This window comes from Drosophila santomea, chromosome 3R (genome assembly GCF_016746245.2).
Source record: "Drosophila santomea strain STO CAGO 1482 chromosome 3R, Prin_Dsan_1.1, whole genome shotgun sequence".
Classification (NCBI taxonomy): Eukaryota; Metazoa; Arthropoda; class Insecta; order Diptera; family Drosophilidae; genus Drosophila; species Drosophila santomea.
Window position 1 is genome coordinate 15,796,196 of NC_053019.2, and position 22,308 is coordinate 15,818,503.

Genomic DNA, 22,308 nt, shown 5'->3' on the forward strand with positions numbered 1-22,308 from the left:
ATTGAGCATATGCATGCTTGAAAGAATACTTCAAGGATTCTTTTCCACTTGAAATGAATTTAAAGTGCTCAATAGCTATATCAAATTCGATTTTTCTAAAGAATGATCAAAGTTAACACCTGCAATTGGTTAGAATGGATAATTGATATTCCCATTTACCCCAACAGATCCCGAGGACGATCCGAACAATCCCAACTCACAGCAGCCGGTGGCGGACAACCTATATCCGCAGCAGCAGCATCTGATTGAGGCACAGTCCGCGGGCAGCTACCCCACCCTGCACCAGCACCACCAGCAGCATCACCTGCCACAGCAGCCGCGACCCACGCACGGCATCAATTACGGAAGTGGCACGGCCACGCCCACGACCAGCAGCAAGTGGCAGCTGGGACGGAGGGTCCTGCGTCAGTCGACGCTTCCGAGTAGCCTGAACAACGACCCGGCTCTCAGCGGCAGTGGCGCCAATCTGGCCAACTACAATTCCGTGAATCTAACGGCGCCCACATCGCCGCATCAGCTGCAGAAGAGTCCGCTCTATCCGAGCGCCTACAACAGCGACGACGTCATCCACATGAACACCATGCCGGGAATGGGAGTGGGTGTTAGTGTTGGTGTGACGGTGGGTGACTGCGACAACTACACGCAGCAGCAGCAACAGCAGCAGCCGCAGCAACCCCAACTGGAGGTCACACCCACGCATCATCGGCTCCAGGTGCGGCGCCAATCCACGCTGCCAGCTCAGCCAACTCCGGCTATATATATGTCCACGTCCCCGAACCGGCTGTACAGTCGCTCCCCGGAAAGATCGCCGGGTGAGCAGCAGCGCTATCCGCCCTTCATGAGGCAGACCTCGTTTCCCGAACCGCCCAGCACTTATCATCGCACCAAGTTGCTGCCCAGCACGGGAGCACCGCCGCCGACAGTGGCGCCACCACCCCTGACTTATGAGTCACAAGCGTCCAGCTTGGCCAGCGACGAGCAGGATGTGGGACCCATGCCTAAGCCGAGAATGACACGGCAGGCAACACTACCAAATCCCGAGCAGCATGTCAAGCTACTGCCCACATCTCCGCCAAAGCGACAGACTTCCCCGCAATTTCGACGTTCGCCGGAATTCATGCGTCAGCAAACGCTGCCAAATCCGGAGGCCTTTAGCAGTGGCAACACACTCACAGTGCACTCTACTCCTCCTGCAAAATTCATGCCCATTTCGCCGAGGGCCAAACAGAATTTCCTCTTCCCAAGTGTCCCGAATCCCCGGCAATTTCTCTCCCAGCCCCATGTGCCCGCCGTGGGTGGCATCGAGCTGGGAAGCGGAGGCAGTGTGGCCAGCACCGGCGGCGTCGGCGGTGGTGAGCAGTACTCCAGTAGTCAGAGTGTGAACATCCATCACTCCCGTGATCCGCACTCCAAGATGATCAAGGTGCGCAGCCACAGCAACGAGGAGTACTCGAATACCAAGGGCCATCCGGAGAACCGTAGATTGCTGCCGGAGATCCCAACGGCTGTGCAGCGACCTGGTGGCCGATCACCCAGTCGCCTGGTGCGCCAGGATTGCCTGAAGGAGGAGAGAACTTTCGGCGAGGCTAAGCAGCAGTTCCATCAGTTTCCCGATGTCACCGAGGAGCTGGACAATCGCCCGGAATACGTGGATTACTTTGGCGACAGTGCCACCAGTTTCTTGGAGTCCGACGAGGTGCAGTACGAGCGTAACTACAATGCCGGGTTCAGCAGTGAGCCGCGTATCATCTACAACAATGGCTCGGATGATGGAAGCTACCAGAACTCGTCCCAGAGACCGATTTACAGTGCCGAGAACGTCCTGGCTGATTCGGGTTATGGGGGAGGAGCTGGCGTGGGACTGGGTGCCAGTGGCGGTTCAGGTGGTGTGCCCGGCTACTATCCCGACATGGGCACTCCCCAGGGCTTCTATGGCGGAGCAGCTCTACCGCGTACTCCTCTAATGCACAATCGCCTCCGGCGGCGGCAATCTAGGGAACTGCAGATGCAGCAGGAGGAACTGGCCCAACTGTCACAAGTCTCGGATGCGAGTGGCAAAGGTTCTGGCAATGAAGGTGCATCCAGCAGCGGAGGTGCCTCCGATAGCCATGCTGCCGAGAGGCGAAAGCCTGAGCAGATGCGCTCCGTTTCCGAGGATTCTGGAGCAAAGACCACGCCCAAGCCCGTCACACGCCGATCCTTCTCGCATCCCGAAAAGGACACTCAGGTGGGTTGACCTCAAAGTTTGATCTAGTTGAAAGTTGATAAATTAATATTTCTTTGAACAGCCCACCAAGAAAGCTGAGATATCGAAAATACCCAGCCCTCGTCCGCTGGCCGATATCCTGGATAAAACGCGGGGCAACTCGAAGATCCCGCAGGCGAGGCGCCGCAACAGCCGCACAGGAATCGGCGAAGCTGAGGAGGGTAAGTCCCGAGGATGTGCCACTTTTGATAGTAGCTATGGTTGCATTCTGCGATCACGCATCCGTAGAACCCAGGGACCGCAATTATTACCAGTTATTTCACAAGCACCCATCATTTGCATTCACAATTTCAAGCCATTATCGCTCACTGTCATTGAAAATATACATTATAATTTGAAGGAGGTAAACATTATTAAGTAGTTAGTTACCTGTATAAATATATATTATAAATACATTATGTAGAAAATATGCATTGCACATTATAAAGTACATTTTTTAAACTCAGTCCCTCGCTTAATCAAAACTAGCAACAAACCAAATCTAGCTTCAAGTGATTATAGTTGTGCTCTTTATTTGCGAAATTATATATTATTTGTTCAATGTCTGTTTTGTCAAAGGTTATATTACACTTACGTAGTCAATAGATCAACATAATAGAAAATTTAGACTTGGAACAGATTATTACAATATAAAGCCAATTTTACACCCCTTCCTTTAGTGAAATATAATTTGTCTAATAAATTATGTCAAATAAAATATATTTTAAAACAACGATTAGTGATTAGTGACTTAAATTTTTACACTTTATACAGTATTCCGAAGTATACAAAGTACCCCCAACCACAACTCCCCAAAGTAGTGTTTGCCTGCGCATAAGTAACCATGTATTTACGACTAATGAATGAATGAGTTAATTAATTTTTGCGGTCCCTGGTAGAACCTTGAGTAGCTGCGCTTGTTTCGGCACCCGATTGATGAACGCTTTGCACCCCCTCCTGTTAACCGCCCCCACAGGTAGCACGCCCCAGCACATTTACTCCTTCCATCAACAGCTTATGCATAGAAACTCTGATTTAGCCATGCGCCTGAAAAAAACAGAAATTCCTGTCGCCTCAGTAGCATCCACAGGGCAGGAGGATGCGAAGCCCCCAGGGGAATCCGGCCAAGGATCCGGAGCGGAGCAGCCGGTCAATGGCAAGTCCCTCGAGTCCTCGGCCAACAAGGAGGACGGCGATCCAGGCAGCTCGGCGGTGAGTAGCCCATAAAGCGCCCAGAGACCAATAGGCTTAACTGGGAAACCTTTTCATCCTCCTTCCCCATTTCTCATTAGGATGCCACCCACACCAGCACTTTGGGCGAACAGGAGCTGCAGAATGCAGTGGAGGCCGCGGCGGTTGTCTTCAAGAAGGTCGTGCTGCAACGTCGCAAGGAGAAGGAGAAGGCCGCCGAAGAAGGTTAGTGATAATAGCTGTCCCTACACTCGGCACACTGAGAGAAAAGTCCAAGGGAAAGTAAAATCCATCATCACGAGGGAAATTTCAGCCATTTAATGCAATCTATGCAATGCAATCTATGTTCCTAAGGAAGGGTACATTAAAGTGTGAACTTCCACTTCCAAGACTTTATCTCAGTGTGCACCCCGTAGTTGTCTTTGTGTAGCTATAGTAAATGTATGTTTGGGAGCGTAATTAACTTGGTGATGGTAATACTAATGTCCGCACTGATGCTACTTTTGATGCTGATGTTGATGCTGATGAAGGGTGATGGTGATGGGTAGCCTGGGTGACTAACAAACTCCTTGTGAAGGGCTTCGCCTTCAGTCTAATTTGGCTGAAATAATTAAGCTCCCCTTCTGGGAATAAAGGTGGGCGCTTCTTGGCTTGGCAATGTCAAAAAATAAGTGATTAACCAGAAGTTGCCCTGTACTTTATTCACTTTCATGAAGGAGGACTTAACTAACAAAATTATCCTAATCATTTTAATGATAGAAAACTTTCTGCACTAATGGTATTAAGTATTTAAATTAAAAACACATACTTTATATTAAACTAAGTAAAATCTTAGCTTCGATAGTTACGGGTTTCAGAGAATCAATATACTCGGAAACTACCTGTAAAATAGGGCAGGGTCAGTTTCCTTAAGAAAACCTCCCTTCTCATCAATTTTTTAAGAAGCGGTTCCAAAAAGAGTGCAACACCCTTGCTCGCTTACTTCTCTTTTGAGTTCCTAAAAGTATTCCATCAATTTTCGCCTGCTTCAAGGCAGACTTTCCATTCACCATTTGAATTAAATTTTCCCTGAAGCTATTGGCAAGGCATGACCACAAACGACCGAACAACCAAATTTAAGAGCAAAGTTGGCGGGGTTCAAAAGATTTTGTGGCACGGGACCGAAACCAAATACAAAAACCTTGCCGTGGGCAGGCGGGATAATTTTTTGGCAACTCATAAATCGATTTTCCAACGCACTTTCAGAGTTTTCATGGGGATTTTCCGCGCGGAAAGCGGCGCATCCAAACGCCTTTGCCGCCTTTTGTTATGTTTCAATTTGGCGATTTGTGGGTGTTCGCTTTTTGTGGACCACCAACGCAGCGTGTGTCTATGTGCGAATTCGAGATGTGGTCGACTGTCGCCTCGAAGGATTCCAGATTCCAGATTCCGAGTCCTTGCGCTCTCGGTGCCCACGTACACACCAAAACCCCGCCGGCACCCGCAGGATTTTCGGACCGACCACGTGGAGCGGCACAACTGTGGCATTAGTCTTATCTCCTGCACCTTTTGTGCTCCCGTGTGGGTTTTGCTCTGTGAATGACTAAAACGGTGCGCAGTTTGCGTTTAGGCACCCAGAACAATATAGTTCTACACTCGATTATTTTGAGATAGTCTTTAAAATTGATTTACACAAAATTGAAGAGATATACAACTGAATCACATGCTGCATGTGTTATCAATAGTTGCAAGAGTTTATAGAACTAAGTTTCTAGAACTTTCTCGCAGTGTATTGAGCGGATAAAAAATGTGCCTCATGCAGCAGGGTGGGCAACGATCAAATGTTTACTTTGTGGCTACGAGGGATTGGCGCTGTGTGCATCCGCTGTTGCAGTTTTTGTTTGGGCAACCATCCATCCAAGCAGAGGGGGTTGAAGGACGGAAGCGATGTTGGCAACTTTAAAAGCTTTTTGGCAAATTTTCGCTAGTCCTTGTCTTGGCCAGAAAAGCTTGTGGCAAACAACCATAATCAATCAAGAGTCTTTGAACTGCTTCCTGACAGGATGAACTGCTTCCTCGAACAGCAGGGGAAATGATTTTCGGTATGTTTAATTTTAGTCAGGATGAAGTTCACTTACTCGAGGTCATGGGTTATCAAGCTGAGCAGCGCCAAAAATGTTCCCGAGTTCTGTACTTGATGGAAAGCGGGTTGTTTGGTCTTGGTGCATTTATATACTATATACTGTGCAGATGGTTTACTTTGGATCAAACTTTTGCAAAAGTATTGTGTAAATCAAAGAAATATATAATCTATTAAGTAGTAATTTATAAGTACTGGTTAGTCATTACGATCATTCATCATTATGTTCAGCATTTGTTTAAAGTTTTCACTTACTAAACATACGATTGCTCAATTATAAACAGTGCATATTTATGGGGAAGTTATCCAACCTGGTACCGGGCTATCAAATATATTGTTTATATACTTTAGATACTTTTTTAACAAGGTGTGGACTTTACACCTAACAAATTTGTTCATACCCCATTACATTGCCTAACTAGAAATCCTTAAATAGGGTTCGATATAATGACTAACACTCCTTTGTAATCCTTGGTATCTATTAATATCTGTGGTATTTCGGTGTAACCATCCAAGCTTAACCCATGCTAGCCGTAAGTTTCTGTTCAACCACCGCCTCCGTCCGTGTGCCTAACCCATCTGCAACCTCTAACGTTGGTGTGGAAAAACTCACCCTCCGGCTAACCAGTATTTCACCTGTGTGTGTTTGTGTGGTGCTAATAACCAGTATTTGCGTACCGCTTCGTGGTGTTGGTCAACGACAATGTGGTTGTCTCCGAACTCATGTGCCCGAAACTTCATCCCTGATACTCCACAGGCACGGGGCAGCAGCTGTCCGTGGCTTCCGTTGATATCGGTGGACTTGGAGGTGGGGGCGATGCCATGGAAACCTCGTCGTCATCGGAGCTAGACTTCAGGTGTTCCACTCAACACGGACGCCAGCAGCAGCAGTCGCAATATAGCGTTGAAGCGGACGAGTTCAAGCTCGTCTTTCTCAACTCGGATTCATCATCGTCCTGTCACGGCGAGGAGGAGGAAGAAGAGGAGGAGGACGGGGATGAGGATGACACGGACTCGTCCTGCTCCACGCACCACTGTCACAGCATTGTGAGCAATGTGGAGGATTGCGATTGGGATTACTTTGAGCCCTCCATGATCTCCACGACCACCACCACGACAACTACCATGATTGCCTATACCACGGCCAGAGCCACGCCCACTCCGCCGCCGCGTGTGAGGCGTCAGTCGAGCGATAGCGATTCTCCCCAGGTGCAAAGACGACCCCAGCAGCCCAGGAGCAGCTATTGTCCCAGGATCAGAGAGAGTGACACCGGCACCGACGAGGAGTTTGTGCTGAACACCGAAAGCAGTTCGCAGACCAGCTCCGATCAAACACCACCACCGGTGCCACCACCCCCGCATCCGCTCAGCATGAAGACCCGGATTAAGACGCGATTCCTGAAAAATCACCACCACCACAGCCACAACCGATGCAATTGCAATCCCGGCCAGCAGCAGCAGCAGCAGCCGCAACCGCAGTATGTGCCCATTCCCGTGCCGGTGCCCATACCAGTGCCCATGGCCGCCTATCCCAACTGGCCAGAGGTGTCGCCCAATCCACTCCTGGAACAGGACGAGCAGCTGGCCGCCAGTCTGCAGCAGCTTTGGAAGGCGGCCGGTCATCAACAACAATTTGCCGCCATAGTTGCCGCCTACTCACAGCAGTTTGCGGCGGCCAGTGGCAACATGTTCGATGCAACGCCGCCGGTGACCAGCAAGAGCTACCAACAACTGCCCACCACTCCGCCGCCGATGCCGCAACGCTTGCGCGGACTGGGTGGCTTCAAGTCCTCGGCACCGGAGCTGAGCGCCTCGCTGGGATCACTGATGACGCAGTCCCTCTGCTCCACCATATCCTCCTCGTCCTCGTCGAGCACCTCGGGCTATGGAACGGCGGGTAGGAGCCTGGAAACGCTGGCCAGTCCAATGCGAGCTGCCAACTCGAAGCAGCAGCAGCACCAGCAGCAGCAACCATACCAAGAGCAACATCAACAAATGGCCAACAGTGCTTTCAAGCCAAAGCCAACAAGTTTAGTAGCTTCGCGTTCGCCGACGGGTGAGCAACCAGAAACGAGCAACGCGCGTCGCGGCAGCAGCAACAGCGAGAGCGACGACAACGACAACAACAAGAGCAACAGCAACAACAGCAACAACAGCAACAACAGCAACAACAGCAACAACAGCAACAACGCAACGCCCACAACGGGCAGATTGTGTAATGTTTATGATAAAACCGGCACAGTGCCAGTGCTAGTGCCAGTGTCTCAGTGCGTTCAGGCACATGTTGCCAGTGTTGTAGATAAGAGTGCCGCGACAGCAGCAGCAGCAATATCAACAAAAGCTGCGGCAGCAACAATAATAACAGCGACATCCACAAAGGGAGCCGCTCTGCCGAGAGTGGCCAGCAAATACCAGAGCCGAAATCTATGCGAAACCCAGCCAGCAGCGGCAACAACACAAACCTACCTGGCCAGTAAACACAGCCACGAAGAAGTGGAAGCAGCAGACGAAACGAATATACATAAAAATCAAGTACCAGCCGCAGCAGCAGCACCAGCAGCAACAGCAACAACAACAGCACAAATACAAACAGCAACTAGAGCTGCGGCTCCTGCGATAATAACTCGTTTCGGCGGACTTGCAGTCGAAAATGCTGTTGGAAATGTGGCTGAAAGTGCCAGTTCCATTCCCATTCTCATTCCCATTCCGAAGCCCAAACCCAGAGCCCAGCAGCACCCAGAGCAGATAGATCAGACTGCCAAGAATTTGTCCTCCAATCGACTTATAGAGAACCACATCAAGATGTCCGACGAGGCATCACCATCGACAGCAGCCCATCTGCTGAGCGAGAGCTATGCGGCCAGTAGTCCCGACGAGGCCAGCAGCAACAGCAGTCAGGATGGGGAACAGGAGAGAGAGGATCGGGAGGTGACGGAGAAGGAGAAGGCGGAGCAAAAGCCTCGTAGGACCACGCAAAGAAGCTACAATGTGGCGGGAATGATGGAGGAGCAGCAACTTGGGGCGGAGGATGCGGTGGATGCAGTGGAGCAACGCCACCACAGCACCACCAGCGAGTCCAGCTCCAGCAGCAGCTCAAACTCCAGCTCCAGCTCGGAATCCTGTGACTCCGATGATACGGGAACTGTGCGCGATCGCAGGCCCAAGAGGAGGAGGTTCAACAAGGTGTTCGTGGTGAATCGCCAGCCCGGTGGCTGGGTGAGACGTAGTTCCTCCACCGAGGGGGATTCTCTGTCTTCATCGGACGCCAATTTGGATGATTCCTCCGACAATGATACAGACACCGAGCGCACGGACTGTGGCATTGTGCTCAACTATGTGAAACCGCTAGAGGAGGAACCCAAGAAAGCGGAGGAGGCGCCGCCAGCTGCACGTGATTGCCAATCAAGTGACGAAGACAACATTAACAATGATGTTGATGATGATGATGATGATGAAAGTGAACGCCGTGTTGCCAACTCAAGCGATGAGCTGGCCAACTGCATTGTAGTGGTGGGCGGGCAGACGGACGACGCCGCCGCCGGCGTGGTGCTGCACCACATGCGATCGCTGCCAGACGTCGAGTTCGATGGAGAGCAATCAGAGCGCCGCCAAGCGCAGGCGATAGACGCCAGCGATGCCCTCGCCGCCTGCGACGAGCTGCACAGCATCTCCAACGATGTCAATCGATTGCTGGCGCTGCACAAGCAGAACTCCCAGCTAGAATTGAAGCTGCAGCGCTTGCGCCAGGGAGTGGCCGAAATCAATGAGGATCTGCAGCTGTCCACCATGGGTACGGGCACTGGTACGGGCACTAATGTGGCTGCCACCCACTGCACAACGCAGCCAGGTAGTGCCGCCGGGAAACCCGACGAATGCAACAGCCCTGCTTCTCGGAAAATCCCCTCGACCGTGCTAAATTCTAATGACGCTGGTCCGCTGGGTCTCACCTGCTTACGCCAGGTAGAAGAGAGAGAGGCAAAGGTAGAGAGAGAGACAGAGACAGAGACAGAGGTAGTGGCAAACAGAGCTGATGGCAAAGTGCTGGATGAGCGGAATGGCCGAACAGCTGAGCAAACCGAGGAGAGGGTCGTCACATGCAGCCAAGCATGCAAAATAAACGACAACAGTGACTACTCGCTGGATTCACTCTCGGTAACGTCGGTAACTTCGGCAACTTCAGCGAGTTTGTTGGCACCTGAGGAGCAGCCGCTCCATCAGCAGGTAGAAGAGAGCGCTCGCCTACCTGTCTCATCCGCTCGCCGCGAGCAGCGATATCGCCGTGGAGCGAATTGGGAGTCAGCGGAGTCGCCAGTCGAACATGAAATGTTAAACGTTGCGGTCGCTTCACGTGCTCCGCTCCTCGGCGGCAATAACAACAACAAAAGCAACAGCAACGATAATAGCAATAACGAAAACACTAACAACAACGACAGCGAACTTGGCCATAATAATAATGACGCTTTCGCAGCACAAAATACGAGAAATAGCGGCTCGAGTGTTGTTGTCGGCCGCGGAATTAGTGACGTAGTGAGTGTGAATTCAAATGTGAGTGGTGAAAACAAGTGTGACTTCGACAAAATATTCGGTAGTCATCAGCAAAACACTCCAAGTGCAGCAACAGCAACAGCAGCAGCAACAGCTGCAGCAGCAGCAGCAGCAGCGACAACTGACACACCTGCAACATCGGCCAGGGAACTGGCTTCGCCCAAAAATTCACTTTCAGCCAAGTATCGCAGTTTGGTCATGATCACCAAAGACAATGAAAGTGCAGCTGGCGATTACGAAATGGCAAACAACAGCAGCAACAACAGCAGCAAATTTAGCCACAGCAGCAACAAAGGCCCGAACAGCAGCAACAACAGCCACTCTTTTGGCCAGAACTTTGCGGGTGACTCATTTCGCGCCATGGAGCCAACGGAACTCGTGAGCAGCGATCGCGAAGCGTACAGTGTGGACTCGCTAAACGAGCCGCCCGCTGTGCCGGAACTCAGCGTGGAGGACGGTTTGGCTGATGACGACTCCTGGGTGGAGGAACTGAGTCAGCGAGGCGAGGATGAGGACGAGGATCTGAGCAACGCCACCACCACACCCACGGCCACAGACTCCGAGGATGCGGAGGGAGAAGGTGAGGGAGCCCGGCGACATGGCTATATGGATCGAGAGGAGGAGCTGAGGGGATACAATAGGTCCGCCATCGACTTCACCCTGCACACGATCGTCGAGGAGAGTTGCGAGGAGAGCGAGGTGGCCTCCATGCGGGCGGACAACGAAGACGCCGAGCTGGAGGATGAGGATATAGCCGAACGGAGGAGGCAGCGCACCCTGCAGCACCACCACCGACTAAGTGCCTCTGAGCTGGAGAAGTACTTCTTCTTTGGCCTGGGAGATGGTCGAGTAATGAGTTCCATTGATACGCGCGGCGATGACACTGCATCCGAGGTGAGTTCCGAGTGCTCCGAGAGTCTTGACTCCCTGCCGCATGAGGATCAGCTGCTGGATACAAGTGGAGCTTCCGATCTGGCCTCTTCCCGCCTGGAAAAGTACTTCCTCTCCGGCTTCATGGGATTCAGTGGTGCAGAAAAGCAGGCGGAGAGCGATGAAAGTGGTGGTAGTGTGGGTAGCGACAGTGAAGGGCAGCCGAGTCCCAGTCAGCGGAGAAAGCGACTGGTTAGAGCCAGGGGAACACCAAGGAGTCACAACTCATCGCTGGATAATTTGCTCCTGCCAGAATCAGACACCCTGGATGCCACAGTTACGGTTATTGCGGGAGGAGCAGCTGCAGCCACTGTAGAGGACACCTCGGAGTCGGAGGCGGGCTGCGACGACACTGTGATTCATCTGGCCAATGCCGGAGCTTCCGATGGTTCCTCCTCGGACACCATTAAACGCAAGAAGCAACTACGCAAGCGTCACGACTCTCTGGACGAAAAGAAGCTACACGATCTGGAGCCTTCCGAGTGCCGGACACCCACGCCGGGCAGCAGTGGTCAGGTGCAGATGCAGTCGCAGGCGAAGAAGCAACAGCAGCAGCACCACCACAGCCGGGACAGTGGTTTTGTGGGCAGCAACGATGATCTCCTGAAGGCGGCGCCAGATTGTGAGCCACCCAAGAGCCCAACGCCAGCACTGGAGCAGATCAGTGAAGATCGGGAACCGGTTCACAGTCAGATTAGTCTGGCCAAGATGGATCAGCCCAGCACTTCGGCAGCTGCGGCTGCGGTAGCGAGCACACTTTCCAGCCAACTGAAAAATCTTGCCCTGCCCAATCTGGTGCGAAAAGATAGCTTCAACAACTGGAGCTCCGACGAGGAGACCAACCTGATGATGAGCAAGATGCGGCAGTTCTTCAAGAACCTTATTGTGGCCACCGCGAATGCACAGCAGAGCAAGCCCACCACGCCCAATCAAGGGCCGAGCACCACAAATGCCAGCACCACCCCCAGTTCCCAGCGCATATTGGCCAAATCCCGGCCAGCACAGTTGGCCTACTTCGAGAACGAGCTGACCCGACTGATGAAGACCGTGCCGGGCATCAATGATGAGCAGGTGCGCGAAATAGTGGAGTACCTGAGCAGCGAGGACACATGGTCTGATTCCTACGATTCCTCGGACTACACGAGCTCCGATCTGGAGGGCGGTGAACGGAAGGGCCAACTGAAGGCCCAGATCTCCGCCAGCTGCCAGCAGATCATCAACAAGTTTGAGATTGACGAGGAGGGCGATCGTGGCGATGGTGGACTGCTGGACGAGAGCCAAAGTGTGCCCATGGAGGCACTGGTGTACCAGAAATTGGTGGCTTCCTTTAGCAAGGTGGCGGCGGGTGGAGAGCCAGAAGCAGAAGCCACCAAAGCGCTGGAGGAAACAGAGCCGTCCACGGAAAGATCCCCGCAACTGTTCGCCAAGGTGATGCAGCATATTGGTACCAGATTGGTGGCTCTGATGCACGAAGTGAGCAGTGGCAATGAAACGCCCACTCCATCGCCGCAAGGACAGCGGCACCATCGAAGACTGCAGGCCAAGATCTCGGCCACCACGACGGAGGATGAGGAAGATGAGGTGGAGGAGCAACTGAGAGCCATGCCCATTAAGCAGCTAAAGTTGCGCAGCAGATCCCATGATCTTCTGCTGGACGGCACCACGCCGCACTCGCATCACCTCCACCACCAGGCCACGGTGCATTACCCAGCCGGCGGAGTGGGAGCGGGCGGATCTGGCGGATCTGGTGGACCCGGGCACTCGGACAACGCTGGGGAGGAGTGCGGCGTGGCCAGCGACTACGAGCGATTCTCGTGGCGCGGCAGTTTTGAGTCGGCATTACTGGCTAATGGCGACAGCAGAACGAGGCTCAGCCAGCTGAGCCAACTGGACAGGGATAACTCGTCGTCTGCGTCCGCTTTGGCTGTGGCAAAGCGCCGATCGGCAGGCGACCTTCTCTTCAGCCAGCACCAGCAGAGCCTGAGCCGCGAGCAATTGGACCGCGTTCGATCCTGCGGCAGCATTGGTGGCGGCGATGCCCATCACCATCAGTTGGAGTCCTCGCCGGCCAAGCCGTGGCTCTCCTCCGCGGGATCTTCGATTGGCGGTGATTCTACAAAGGATGTGCGGCGTTCCAGTGTACCGGATGCCATTTACGAGACGGACTCCAGCGATGAGGCAGCCTCGCATCAGTTTGGCGGCGCCAGGTCCACATTGCCGCGCAGCTTGAATCCCAACCAGGTGGTGGCCAGCACGAACTCACTACCCCGCTTACCCACCACCGGTGTGGGTGCGCCCATAACCAGCACACCCAAGACAAAGTCCCAGAGCGCCCTCAACCACACGCCCTCCAACTTGTCCACCGTTTCGGCCACTGGCAGTGCCAAGAGTGCGAGATACCGCTCGCCAGGATTGGCGGCACGAGCAGCGGCCGTCAGTGGGGCTGGAGGTGGCTTAAGTGGTGGCGTTGGTGGTGGTGGTGCAGGTGGTGCTGGTGTGGGGGCCAGCAGTGGTTCCACGGGCAAAAAACTAGGCGCGGGCTTCCAGTTCCTCTACTCCAAACGCGATGCGCGCAAACGTCTCAACATGTCAGCTGGTGAGTTGCTCAATGCCCAATGTTTACCATTTGCATACCTCGGGGGTGGTGGCCACACCTTCAGTGTGGCGGGTGGTGGTGCGTTCCTAGTGCGACACGCACAGGCTTCAGCCGGAGGGCTCAAATAACGGGGCATGAAACTGCTTCCTTCCTAATGAAAAATTCCTCACTCCAAGTGGAGGGAGTTGGGCATTTGCCGGCATAAAATTACGGGGGAATCTGATCCTTAGACGCGCGGGAGACAGATAACCTTAGGGCGAGGTCTACACTGGAAAATAAAATGTATTGAATCAGCCATTTGATTTCTTATATCTAAAAATAGCAATGTTATGCAAGGAATTGAGGCAGTCGCAGCCTGAAATATTTTATGCTGATTAGGCTGTGGCAGGAATCTCGGGAATGTGCCACTTCCTCCCACAGGCCTTCCATAATGATAATGATGTTGATGTAGCTAACCCACTCACAGATACACCAACACACACACACACACACACACCAAATGGGATGTAGACATTTGGCTTGCAGACAGCTGCCTTACCCGAAATAAACTCAATCAAGGTCAATTAACTGTATCCATATTAAGCGCCCCACTCATAGCCAACTGCTTCTCGGTTTCCAGTTAGCGTCTAAAGCGATTTTCGCACAGTTGCGTAGTCAGAGTGTGTTAATGTGGCTCCAGATGTTTGTAGAACTGCTTTTCGATGTGTAGAGCGGCTCATGGATGTGGATGTGGATGTGGATGTGGCTCTGTTCCGCTTGGCGGGGGCGTCGATTGTAGTTTTTTGCTGTTCTCCAACTATTATTTGGCCCAAAAGCTGTTTTCGCTTTTGTGGCCAGCAATTATATACCGCTTGGTCAATGGAACTCGCAATGGAGCTCGCTACTCGAAAACCTGGGTGCAGGCGGGCTTTGAACTTTGCTGTGTCACTTAGAGATGGGGGATAAGGGTTGATTTGAATAAACCAGGCACTCCTTAGTGGACCCAAACACCAAAGTACAAATGGTTAGATATATCAAAAGGGAGTAACCTATATAACTACATACATCACACAGAAATACTTCGAAAACTATGGGCAATGCGTTTACTGTTTTTCAAGAACCCAAGCACATACTTAATCGTAGTTGTGCATTTTAATATCGAGGAAAACATATTAATCATTAAAAGAGAAATCGTATGGAAACTCAGTTCGGCTAATGCCTTTTATATTTTCTTTTGATAATTCAGCGTTACGGCACATTAAGCCGCAGATAAGCTATTAAGCATTCATAGCCCCACATAAACCGTGGAAAATAAATATTACATTTTATTAAAGCTTTCATTGGTTAAGCACATGGTTACTGTTTGAAGCAATACCATAACTCACTACATTATTAATTTCGAAAGACCTCCAAGGTTTTCATTCACGTTGTCATCTCTAAAGCAGCTGTGTTTACACAGTGTCTATTGCCAGTTCATCCAACTTGTTTGTCTTCGCCGAAACACAATTAAATAGGTAACCCCCTTGAGACTCTTAACCAGTATTGAACTTCTGTACACCCATTCGTTGTTTAGGCTCTTGACGTTGATAAAGAGCTTTGCTTGTTTATTTCCTGTACCAGTATTTATTTCATTTATTCATTTTGCATACAACAATTAATGTTTTTGAGCCCACAAAAGAGGTGACATCGCCGCCAGAAGAGGTTCGCTGGCAAATTGTACGTTTTCCCCATCTAGTTTCTTGCATCGCTGCACCGCCGGAGTGCGGAAGTGGTCCGTGCTCCGTGTCCACGTCCACTTGCCAACCCGACCACGATGTCCGTGCCCATCCGGCAGCCGTTTAAGTGTTTTGCACCAAACACAAATCCCCACTACATGCAACAATAATATTGCAGTGCAACGATTTCCACAATTATGCAAATCGAACCCACTTGCAATTATCGCAGCCGCATGACGGAAGTTTCGCATGCGAATCGGACTGCCGACGGAAGATCACCCTGTAAAAGATACCAGCCGAAAGAGCGACCACAGATCTCGGTTCACTTTGGCCCCTAATTAAATTAACCTTTCTGCCCCGCAGCCGCGACAGAATGGCCAGAAATGCGAGAGGAATGTCGCTCTCTTGCTGAAAATCTCGATGGATTGACGAGGGGAGATCTGCAAGTTTCAGAACATGAACTTTACCTAAAACTGAAAACAAGAACTTAGTTTAAAACTGCCTTAATAACTATGCACCTGTTTCAGTGGTCAAGACTCTTCAGGGATAATCCTCTTACATACTTACCAACATTCCAATTTGAAGGCTAGGCTGGAAATAATTTTCCAAATTATTTAATTACACGAGCTTATCGATTATTAAAAGATACATTTGTTGGAAACTTTCTACATGCTACTAAAATAATTGCCAGCTCAAGATTTCTCTTCACCAAACCTCCAAGATCAACCCTCTGCTGGCGATTGATGATCGTGCGCTCTTGTTAATTGCATTTTCATTGGCTAGGCGCCCCTCGCGACCTCAAAGTTCAATATTTGAATAATTGAATAAAACTTAGATTTGGCGCTCGCCCTGACCATGTTCAGTTCTGGTGGGGTTCTGGCACTGAGTCCCGTCTCCGGATCAGTTGATTCGAAACGCGTAACGGGACTGGAGCTCCGGCCCAGCGATGTGCTCTATAAGATCGCGCGAATTCCGATCTTAACTCCAGCGATCCGCTTGCTGGCAGTGAAAGTGAAGTGTTTCGCTCACTTTGACTTTTGGTTCGACGGGTTTTCGCTTTGGGTTTTTGCTATTAGCTGTTTGTTTGCTTTTTTGGGTTTGTGGGGTCTAGGGTTTTGGTGTTTGGGGCTTGGGGCTTGGCCTTCCCGCTCACGTTTACTGTGTGCTATGCTTATATTGCGGAAATTATAGAAGTGCCATAAAAGAGCGAAAACGAAATGCAAACATTGACGGTTCGGTGATATTTGTCAACAAATCGTGACTGCATAAAAGAAATTCAAATTTCCCAAGCAGAGTGCCAACATTTTGACGACCCTTTAAGCCGTTTTAATGGATACTTTGCTGGTTAAGTGCAATTTCGGTTCACTAGGCCATTTCCAATGCTCTGGGTGTAATCTGACCCACTTTTATAGGTTTGCTGCCTCGATTGTCTGGCAATCTGTTGCTCCCCTTCGATTTCGCGCCTTCATTTTGGCCATCACCTGAAGGCTGTGGCAAGTTCAGGGCCGCTATAATTAAATTGACTGCTGACGGCCAAATTGGGCCATGCAAATGCTTTTACGACCCCGGTGGCAGCTATCTGAGATAACCGCCTCTTAATCGGCGATCAAGTGCTCCAATTACGTGTCCGAATGTCCAAAGATTGCTTGTCGTCAGGCTTCTTATCTAAGCGCCTGCAATCTATGTCGCATTTCTTAAAAATATTTATTTTACCTACACTTTTCCGTTGTAATATATCTCAGATATTAAGAGAGTTACCTTATCGTCACGGAAATATAAGCACCAATAAAGCAGAAGAGCACTTGATATCTAATTCGATTTTATGGCCACTGATATCTGTCAAAAGTGAAATATCTAATGCAATTTAAAAACTTTCCATTAAATGGGATTTTATCAATTTTACTACCCGCGACGTTTCCCAGTCAACTTTCACTCTGCCAAACAAAACCTTTGTAAAGAGCTACAAATTTTTAAAAATCTTATCAGCAATATTCGAAAGATAGCAAATTATTTTATCAGGCTAAATACCTAGCGCTATCATAGCAAATAGAACAAACATTGTTTGCGATGATAAATAATGCTAGAAGGGCAAAAACTTTCGAATATTCAAGTACGAGTATGTAACACTTACATACTAAAAACTAATTATTGAATGGTAATACAAAATAATTTGTGTGTTTATCCAGTTAAAACCACCATTCGAATTGCGCAGTGTAGGGGATTGAGAAATCCATTAGATGACAACTGTCAACTGGCGGAATCGGCAAAGTGATATAAAACATTTGCAGTCGGCTGCGGATGACACCAAAAAAAGCGGTCACCAATTAATCTTGCCACCAAAACGCGCAATTGTGAAATGAGAAATCGAGAAAATGAAGCAAGTGACTCGTTTAATTGGCCCGCGGCGAATGGCAAACTCGAAGCCAAAAGAAGCCCCCAGCTATAATGCACTCCCCACCGCTACCACCTCCTCCAAGAAATCCCAGCCAACTTCGTCTGCGCCCGCTCCACTGGCTCGAGTGCACAACTATGGCAGAGTGATGTCCCAGCCAGCCGGCTCCTCACTGCCCTCCAGTTCGGCTGGGAAAATTCAATATGCAGCCTTAAATCGAATGAGAAAAAAGCGGTCTGAGGATGGGGGCAAGAAACTCCAACGCAAGTCCAAGTGGCGTCAGCTTTTTGGCCAATGTTGGTGGCAGAAGCGGCGACGCCAAAGGAACTATCAGGGTTATTGGAGCAGTTCAAGGGAAAAGCCAAAGAAAAGCCCCTTTTTCTGCAATTGCTGCCGCAGGCGAACCAATGCATATGGTTACGATTCGGAGGAGGAAGATGACGACATCGATGCCAAGGTGGCTTCCTACATCGTTGAGATGAAGCAACGCGAGGCGGCGGCGGCGGCGGCCAACGGCCAAAGTGAGAGTTTAGTTGAAGAGACACCGAATCCTGTTGCCCAGGAGCCAGTGAAGCAACTACCCACGCAGCTGCGATCTCCGCCCATAGTTAAGCGACGAGCTTGGACCTGGGACGACAGTTTGAGGTCCAACTCGGATAGGTTCCTGGAGACCCTGGAAGATGATTTGCCAGCCTCGTCTGCGGAAGTGGCTGCTGCTGCTCCTGGGGGCAGGGCTTCATTAATCCTGCACCGTCGCACGCCACTGCATGTGACCTTTGTGGAAAACGAGGAGGAGCAATCTGAGCGGGAGGATCATCATGAGCAGGAACGGGTGACGGTGCAAGGTAGGCGGCAACTGCTCCTTCGGCTTCGTCTGCCTGCCACCAACTGCATGCTCCTTGCACCGACGCCTCCAGCTGCTTCTCCCCACAGATACCCTCTTGTATTGCACCAACCAAACGATTTATTCTTTGCTTGAATGGAATAACGTAATGGGCCTTATCTATATGGAACTATATCTATATAAAACTGTTCGTTGTGAATAGATAAAAAAACCTTCTTCATTGCACCTTAAATTGCCACACGCTCTACAGAACAATATTTCAAATGTACAAAGTGCCAGGGGGACCTTAGAAACAATGATTATTAACGCAGCTGAAAATTCCAAGAAATATTTCCCATCTATCGACACTGATCGTTTATCATCAGCTCACATAGATCATTAGCCTTAATTGTGGAAAACTCGAGTGCTAATTGATGAATTCTTTCTTTTTTGTTGCAGAGGAAGCCAAAGTGGCCGCCGAGGAACTGTCACGATCGCCGGTAATTGGACAACGGCAGGCAGATGGATCCGGCAGCCCCATCCAGTCGCGTGCCTCCAGCGAAACGTGGCCCACTCAGTCGGATGAGGACATCGATCGCCTGGTGGCCATGCATCAGAACCGCAGCAGCCTCAGCTCGCTGGGTGTAAGTGAAACACAAATAATCCAATAATCCACACAGTGAAAACTAAGTAACCAAACCATTTTGTTGCCACATTCCAGGTTCGATCGGAATCCATGGCCAGCGTTTATTCGGGCGCCGGAGAAGGTCGCTATGGCACCGTGGTGGTCAAGGGTCAAGTGGAGTTCGCCATGCAGTACAACTACAAGCTGAGTGCTTTGGAAGTGCACGTGGTGCGTTGCAAGGACTTGGCCGCCGTTGATGCCAAACGCAATCGCAGTGATCCCTATGTGAAGGTAAGTTATATTGCCAATTCCCCACTCGATGTATCTTACTAGCTATTGGTTTTTAATCCTATTCAGGTTTATCTACTGCCCGACAAATCGAAGGCTGGCAAGCGCAAAACCAAAGTCAAGAAGCACACGCTGAATCCCATCTTCGACGAGACGATGCGCTTCCACACACCCATTTCCAGCTTGGAGTCACGAACATTGTGGCTCACCGTCTGGCACTCGGATATGTTTGGGCGTAATGACTTCCTGGGCGAAGTCAGTGTCAATTTGCAGGGTCGCCTCTTCGACAATCCCCAGTCGCAGTGGTACCTCCTCCAAGAACGCGTAAGTACTTAAGCCAATTTTCTTGATTTATTGCATGAAGATAAATTCGAATAACACGAATTCGAATAGACATAAAGATGAACGTTCTTTGACTTACATCTGAATCGTTTCAGAGCGAACCCTTCGACGAGGTGGCCACCTACCGGGGTGACATAGTAGTGGGCCTGAAGTACATTCCCGCAGAGAACATCAAATCCTCGTTCTTCTCGCGCGGCTCGTCTATTACAGGCAGCTCCTCCAATTTGCGCAAGTTTGGAGGCAGCATCAAGTCGGTGGCCTCCAAATCAGATCGCACTTCAAAGGGCGGCCAGCTGCATGTGCTGGTCAAGGAGGCCAAGCACCTGAGTCCCATCAAGGCAAACGGCACCTGCGACGCCTTCTGCAAAAGGTAATTACCAAAACAAATTCTCGATTATTAGCATAAATTAGCATAACTAACATAACTATATTCCCTAGTTATTTGTTGCCCGATCGGACGAGGAGCTCCAAGCAAAAGACGCCGGTAGTGAAACGCACCCTGCATCCCAGCTGGAACTACACATTTGTTTACGAGGACGTGTCCCTGGAGGAATTGTCAGAACGCGCCTTGGAGCTAACCGTCTGGGATCACGACCGTCTGGCCAGCAATGAGTTTGTTGGTGGCATTCGATTCTCCTTGGGAACCGGTAAGTTCTAGTTACATATCCCCAGCTGAAATTCTATTAACTGGTTAATTTGAAACAGGTCGCAGCTATGGCCGGCAGGTGGAATGGATGGATGCCACCGGAAAGGAGCTCTCCCTGTGGCAGAACATGTTGGATCGACCGAACTTCTGGGTGGAGGGCAGCTTGGTGCTGCGTTCCAGTTTGGATGGCATTCGAGCCAATTTGCCATAGGCCAGCATAGTTTTGGACCAGGACAAACCACAAAATCGCAGTTAGAATTGCCAATGGCATACTGCATTGCATTGTATTGTATTAATTATGCGATAATTATCAATTAACGATCACGTCGACTCTGAGAAGCATTACTAGCGGTATAAGAAAAGAAACGATTGCAACCTTCACAATTTAGTGTTAAGAGTGTGGAATGAGGAATACTGTATTTCTGAATACTCGAATACGTCGGAAAATGACGCGATGACGCTGCAAGTACCGCAGATACGGAAAAGCAAAAAACAAAGTAATCAAGGCGAGAGAAACTAAGCAAAAAACCTTATCAAGTTTATGGCACTAATTGTAAGCGCAATTCTCAGCAATTCGATGGAGATAAAAGTTTAAAAACTATAAAGCGAAACGATGAGGTCTCAAGGTTGGACCGTCTATATATTAAGACAGTTTGTATGTGTGTGTTTTTTTTCCACCTCTCCCCTACGAGAGGCAATCGCAATTGGCATACTATATGCGCTAAACTACGATAAAACTACAGATAAACACTACAGTTAAAACCTAGTTAAATCGAGGCATAAGCTTACTATGTATAACTATCCATAATACCCGAGAAATACAAATAACATTTTTGTAAATTCAACATTTTTGGTTTGTTTCCATTCTTGCGTTTCGTAGACCTTAAGCGAGCTGCATTCTAAACTGTATGCATACATATATCTATCGTGACATCATACATATCGTGAACATTGTGCAAATCCAGCTAAGCTTCATGCCACAAACTACCTGCAAAAGGTAGAGACCCACCATAGCAATCAATGAATCAATCAATTCCCAAAGCAGCCAAATATTTCACCATCCTCCAAATCTGATTATTGTGGACTTTATATAGGCATATACATAAATGAATAGCCCTAAGGTCGTAGGGCAGCTCTATAAGATGAATTGTTTCAGAGAAATCACTTTTAAGAATACAAAAAAACGAGTCTTATGAATGCTTTTGGTGTAAGTGGTAAATACCGATAATACAAAGTAATATTTAACGTTGAATGATACTTGACAAAAAATTTATAGAAGATGTTTTTTATAAATGAAAATTGCTGAATCACTCGTTGCCTAAATACCGCTTGTCTTTTATACTCGATGTTTTCGAAACACACAAGTAATGCACACGCCTGAAATTCGGTGATGATCCATTGATGATACATTTACACACTTTGGTGGAATGGCTCGCCACGAACGAAGCTGATGAATCAATGTGAAAATGGAGCAGTTGAGTGTGGTCATAGAATACTTTCTCTAAATCAACATGAATTGTAAATGTCAAACAATAAGCAGCAAATATTGCAAAAGTAATTGGTATTTAGTAGCATAGAAAAGGCGCAAGTAGGAAACCACCATATACAGATACACACAGATATTTGTTCTACCCACAAATAGTTCATAATCTAAGATTAAAGCGTTTGCTGTTGGTTGGCTCCCTAATCTAGCCATAAATTTTGTTGGGAACCCAATCTCACCCACACCTAATATACATATACACACACACACACACACACACCCGTAGCTATAGTTTATTTCCTCTAAGGTCTCCAAAGTTTCAATGTTTACTACATGTATATTTTTCTACTACTTACTATACTCGTATATGTACTTACCACCTAAATCAA

General features: G+C 49.4%; 1 protein-coding gene across 7 annotated transcripts in view; it reads left to right on the forward strand.

Annotated features, from left to right (window-relative positions):
* Window positions 1-21,281, forward strand: part of LOC120452674 (synaptotagmin-like protein 5) — a 54,008-nt gene extending 32,727 nt beyond the window's left edge. For 2 of the 7 annotated variants that reach the window (XM_039637020.2, XM_039637018.1), the window contains exons 3-13: window positions 168-2,227; window positions 2,289-2,427; window positions 3,222-3,457; window positions 3,538-3,661; window positions 6,313-13,626; window positions 18,995-19,179; window positions 19,257-19,451; window positions 19,518-19,772; window positions 19,886-20,160; window positions 20,229-20,437; window positions 20,496-21,281. In XM_039637020.2, coding sequence (XP_039492954.1) covers window positions 572-2,227; window positions 2,289-2,427; window positions 3,222-3,457; window positions 3,538-3,661; window positions 6,313-13,626; window positions 18,995-19,179; window positions 19,257-19,451; window positions 19,518-19,772; window positions 19,886-20,160; window positions 20,229-20,437; window positions 20,496-20,647 — 10,740 coding nt within the window. In that variant the 5' untranslated portion in view covers window positions 168-571 and the 3' untranslated portion in view covers window positions 20,648-21,281. Of the gene's footprint in view, window positions 1-167; window positions 2,228-2,288; window positions 2,428-3,221; window positions 3,458-3,537; window positions 3,662-6,312; window positions 13,627-17,586; window positions 18,558-18,994; window positions 19,180-19,256; window positions 19,452-19,517; window positions 19,773-19,885; window positions 20,161-20,228; window positions 20,438-20,495 lie in introns of those variants that run through there. The other 5 variants (XM_039637019.1, XM_039637021.1, XM_039637023.1 and 2 more) reach the window with 5 other exon arrangements.
* Window positions 21,282-22,308: the final 1,027 nt, after the last annotated feature.